The sequence below is a fragment of the Magnolia sinica genome, chromosome 13, assembly GCF_029962835.1.
Source record: "Magnolia sinica isolate HGM2019 chromosome 13, MsV1, whole genome shotgun sequence".
In the NCBI taxonomy this organism is placed as follows: domain Eukaryota; kingdom Viridiplantae; phylum Streptophyta; class Magnoliopsida; order Magnoliales; family Magnoliaceae; genus Magnolia; species Magnolia sinica.
Window position 1 is genome coordinate 44,075,925 of NC_080585.1, and position 5,530 is coordinate 44,081,454.

Below are 5,530 nucleotides of genomic sequence, written 5' to 3' on the forward strand. Positions count from 1 at the left end.
TTCCAAAATTGAAGCATATCCAAAGATCAAGTGGATCATACTACAGGAAAGGAAACAGTGGGTATAATGATTTCTACCGTTGAAACTTTGCTAGGCCCCACAGTGATGTTTATTTTCATCCAACCTGTTCATGAGATCATAAAGACATGGATTAAAGCTAAACAAAAATATAAGCTTGATCCAAAACTTCAATGGTAAATGTTCAAATCAACTGTTTCGTGTGGTCCATTTGAACATTTTATATGATTCATTTTTGGGCTCAAGCACTAAAATTATCTGGGAAAATGGATGGACGGAGCAAATAAAATAAATAAATCAAGGTAGACCTCAGTGATTTTACTCAGTAAACACTACGCAATCCGCTTCCCAACATACTGATCGTGGGTCGTGGGTGGCAGGTACATGTTCTTGAATCAGCTGTTGGAAACGTAACGTTTCTTCTTAATAAAGCGGTATTTTGTAAACTGGTCATTATTTCATTAAAGTGCTGTGCTGATGTCAGTATAAATGGCATGGACCAATTAAATTTCAGGACATGGGGAGCCACAGTTCGCTGGAAACAGAGGATCCCCACTCATAAACGGAACTATTGCATGAACCAATGGCCCGGATGGGCTCTAATACCAACATGGATCAGAATTCTACAAAAGAGGAGAAGAAAACAAACAGATCTACTCAAGTTAACATGTTCCACCATTGGTACAAAAGGGATACTCTATGTGACACGTTGGCGAGAAAGATAGTTATAACATAATACCCATTATATAACAGACATTATATAGACGAGAGCTAGAGGTAAATGGATAACAAACAAAATTAAAAGCATTGCATATAACGCAATACAAACCCGGGTTTTTGATAGAAAGTAGATGCCCGTACTGTAGCCACCATACAGTGCCTCATTCCCGCCGACCGATGGCACATTTGCAATCAATATGAGCCATTGATTATGTAGTGCACAATGTGAACCAGCCATACCATGAAAGTAAGGGTATTGTACTAATCATGTGAGCCCCACATGTATGTTGAATATATATATATATATATATATATATATATATATATATATATATTGTCCACAGCATTTTCACAATGTACGCTTGCTGATAAATGGCCCCAATCTCTGAAATGGCTGCCATCCATCTGTTGGAATGAGACCGTGGATGGTATCTGAGACGTTGGGTATTGCATTCCATCAAAACCCCGCAACCATAACCAGCAAATTTACGAAGATGTGGGTTATATCACAGCATGTCCCCACAATAACAAAACACACACGAAAGCATACAGGAATTCTTAGAGAACTGGAACAGAGCTACGCGATTCTAAATGGATACTTCGAACTTCAGATCATAACCTTGCAACTTTTCTTCAATGATTCCATCCAACCGTTTAATCATTTGGGATGTAAGATAGTTCGATGAATCACCAACCTCACCTCTCCTAAAGAAAAGCTTATAGTCAAGCCCACTTAAGTACTCGTGCTTGTGTTGAAACTTTCCCGTTTTATTCACCTCCAGATTGCTCAAATTCTCGAAACTACACAACCGTAGTATATCATGGATCACCTCTTTTCTTTCTTCGTCAGATGTGAAAGGGTATCCTAAAAACTCCGCCAACCTTTTTAACTGAACCATAGGCTCTCTCTTTAAGTCTTCATACTTAAGAAACATTACCTTCTCAGGTTTTTCTAAGCTAGCTTTCCAATACCCCAACACGTGATCCCAGAAGGGCCCAAACGGTGTAACACCTGCACAAAAAAGGTCAAATGCCTCTTCAAGTGAAAAATATGATTGAGTCTCGGCTGTCCATTTTGTTATGAAATGCCAAAGTGAAATAAAGACATCTTTAGGATTTCTACAAAGATAGACAACTTTGCAGTTAGAGTCTTTAATGGATTGTGGCAATGCCATGTAAGGTATATGTGTGCAGATGACGGCAGGGGAGGGAATGTTGTCAGGACCATGAATTTGGTTATCTGGGTAGAGGTCGACCTCCAGGAATGGGACAAGTTTATGGGGATTGTTGGTGAGCAAGGGGTGCTGAGGATATGGGTAGCGAGTCCGGTTCACGATAGCAAATGCAAGTGCCTTGAGCCATGTTGTGCCTGATTTAGGTGTGGTCGCGAGTAATATATCACTGTCACGAGCTTGGAAGTGTCGTTGACATGCGATGGTTCCTGGTAGACCGATTTTAGTGTACCAAATGCCTTGGTATTGATAGAGAGGAGTGTATCGCCAGCCGTCTTCTCTTGGAAGGGAGGACAGTAATTCCCTGCCTTCCTGGCTTACTCTTTCCTCTTCTTGTAGGAGAGTAGGGGTTGTTTGGGAAGTGGCCATGCTGATTGAACGTTCTTTAGACTTCACCCAATGGTTGTTGATAATAAATGGGACTATAGAGAAAACCCAATTGAGATGGGCAGTAAATATAAAGACTAGATCACGTGGCATGCATCACATGGCACTTCATGTATGTCTAAGTGTAACTCACAAGCCATGACCCGTGGATCACACCGTGATTTTTTATTATCCATTTACCTCCTTTAGGAGCATATTCTAGTGTTAACGTGCTGGGAATATGTGGGGCGATGATATTTTAATTTCATGAAATCCAACTTATATTGACAGGATGAGTCATCTCAGAAAACCCTGGGGACCAAAATTTTGCATGATTGGCCGTGGCATATGGAGCATATATTAGGTGGGAACGTCCATGGTGCCAATTTCAACACATGGTTGGTTAGAGTGGGTAGTCCACGGTATTGTTCATATATAAGCAAGGCCGTTCAGACCCTTGGTTCAAAACAGATACAAGGTCAGTGTAAAATATAGGTTGTTTTGACTCAGGTGAACCTCTATGTTGTGCCCACCTTAGCTTTGGATCAATCCAAGTTTAATGTCCTAGAGGTTTTTAGAGGTGACTTATTTGATAGATGGGTTACATGTGAATAAATCAACTTACCTTGGTAGTACTGGTACCGACAAATCTTGCCAGAGTGAAAAAATAAAATAAAATAATTGTGGGCTCTTTTGTAGCTAACCCAAAGATCAGAAGATCTTAGCTACCCTATAAATGTTATAAAAATATGTACATCAGAAGACAAAATAAAATCACCTTGCAATTGGAAAGATCTTGTACTATAGAGGATCATGCAATCATTTTTGGTATCTTTGACATAGAGACATTATCAATATGTCCTAAGTGTATGCCTAAGTGTAACTCACAAGTCATGACCCATGGATCACGCTGTGGTTTTTATTATGCATTTACCTCCGCTACTAGAAAAGGGGCATGCTCTAATGTTAACGTAATGGGAATATGTGGGGCAATGATGCTTTCATGAAATCCAACTCATATTGATATGATGAGTCATCTCATAAAACCCCTAGGGCCCAAAATTTAGCCTGATTCACCATGGCATATGGAGCATGCATATTAAGTGAGAACATCCATGGTGTCAATTTCAACACATGGTTGGTTAGAGTGGGTGGTCCACGGTATTTTTCATATATAAGTATGGCCATTCAGACTCCTGGTTCAAAAAAGATACAAGGTCAAAGCAAAATATAGGTTGTTTTCTGACTCAAGTGATCCCCTATGTTGTGCACACCTTAGTTTTGGATCAATCCAAGTTTCATGTCCTAGAGGTTTTCAAAGGTGACTTATTTGATAGATGGGTTTCATATGAATAAAAAAACTTACCTTGGTAGTACTAGTATTGACAGATCTTGCCCAAGTGAAACATAAAATAAAATAATTGTGGGCTATTTCGTGGCTAACCTAAAGATCAGAAGATCTTAGCTACCCTATAAATGGTATAAAAATATGTACATAAGGAGACAAAATAAAATCACCTTGCAATTAAAAAGATCTTGTACCATAGAGGATCATGCAGTTATTTTTGGTATCTTTGAGATAGAAACATTATCAATATGTCCTAAGTATATGCCTAAGTGTAGCTCACAGGTCATGACCCATGGATCATGCCGTGCTTTTTATTATGCATTTACCTCTGCTACTAGAAAAGGGGGATATTCTAGTGTTAAAGTACTGGGAATATGTGGGGCAATGATGTTTTCATGAAATCTAACTCATATTGATAGGATGAGTCATCTTAGAAAACCCCTGGCTCCTAAAATTTTGCCTGATTCGCCATGGCATATGGAGCATATTAAGTGGGAATGTCCATGGTGCCAATTTCAACACATGGTTGGTTAGAGTGGGTGGTCCACGGCATTGTTCATATATAAGCATGGCTATTCAGACCCTTGGTTCAAAACAGATACAAGGTCAAGGCAAAATATAAGTTGTTTTTTGACTCAGGTTAGCCCCTACATTGTGCCCACCTTAGTTTTGGATCAATCCAAGTTTCATGTCCTAGAGGTTTTCAGAGGTGACTTATTAGATAGATGGGTTACACGTGAATAAATCAACTTACCTTGGTTGTACTGGTATCGACAATTCTTGCCCAAGTGAAAAAATAAAATAAAATAATTGTGGGCTCTTTCATGGCTAACCCAAAGATCAGAAGATCTTAGCTACCCTATAAATGGTATAGAAATATGAACATGAGGAGACAAAATAAAATCACATTGCAATTGAAAAGATCTTGCACTATAGAGGATCATGCAGTCATTTTTTTTTTTTGGTATCTTTGAGATAGAGACATTATCAATATGTCCCAAGTGTAGCTCACAAGCCATGACCCATGAATCATGCCGTGCTTTTTATTATGCATTTACCTCCGCTACTGGAAAAGGGGCATACTCATGTTAACGTATTGGGAATATGTGGGGGCAATGATGTTTTCATGAAATCCAACTCATATTGATAGGATGAGTCATCTCAAGAATTCCCTGAGCCCAAAATTTAGCCCCATTTGCATGGCATATGAAGCATATTAAGTGGGAGTGTCCATGGTGCCAATTTCAACACATGGTTGGTTAAAGTGGGTGGTCCACCCGTATTGTTCATATATAAGCAAGGCCATTCAAACCCTTGGTCCAAACAAGATACAAGGTCAGGGCAAAATATAGGTTGTTTTCCGACCCAGGTGAGCCCTTATGCTGTGCCCACCTTAGTTTTGGTTCAAAGCCAAGTTTCATGTCCTAGAGGTTTTCAGAGGTGACTTATTTGATAGATGGGTTGCATGTGTATAAATCAACCTCTCCTACGTCTACCTTGGTAGTACTGGTACCATCAAATCTTGCCTGAGTGAAAAAATAAAATAAAATAATTGTGGCATGTTTCGTGGCTAACCCAAAGATCAGAAGATCTTAGTTACCCAATAAAATATGGTATAAAAATATGTTCATTGGGAGAAAAAAATAAAATCACATTGCAATTGAAAAGATCTTGTGGTAGAGAGGATCATGCGGTCATTTTTGGTATCTTTGAGAAAGACATTATCAATATGTCCTACTTGATCAACGGTCCATACATGATCTGCCGGCTGTAGGCGAACAGTTTCCGGTACCACCAGCAACTCCCTCCACTGGAAGTGGATTGCCTGTTGCACCCACCCACCATA

At 39.4% G+C, this 5,530-nt stretch overlaps 1 protein-coding gene across 1 annotated transcript; it reads right to left on the reverse strand.

Annotated features, from left to right (window-relative positions):
- Window positions 1-1,043: 1,043 nt before the first annotated feature.
- On the reverse strand, window positions 1,044-2,381 carry LOC131224356 (cytosolic sulfotransferase 12-like). The gene has a single exon (XM_058219864.1). The coding sequence runs from the start codon at window positions 2,337-2,339 to the stop codon at window positions 1,326-1,328; it is 1,014 nt and encodes a 337-aa protein (XP_058075847.1). The 5' UTR covers window positions 2,340-2,381; the 3' UTR covers window positions 1,044-1,325.
- Between the last annotated feature and the right edge of the window lie 3,149 nt (window positions 2,382-5,530).

Excerpts from the sequence above, each read along its gene's own strand:
- LOC131224356 (XM_058219864.1), bottom strand. The coding sequence starts at position 2,339 with ATGGCCACTTCCCAAACAACCCCTACTCTCCTACAAGAAGAGGAAAGA.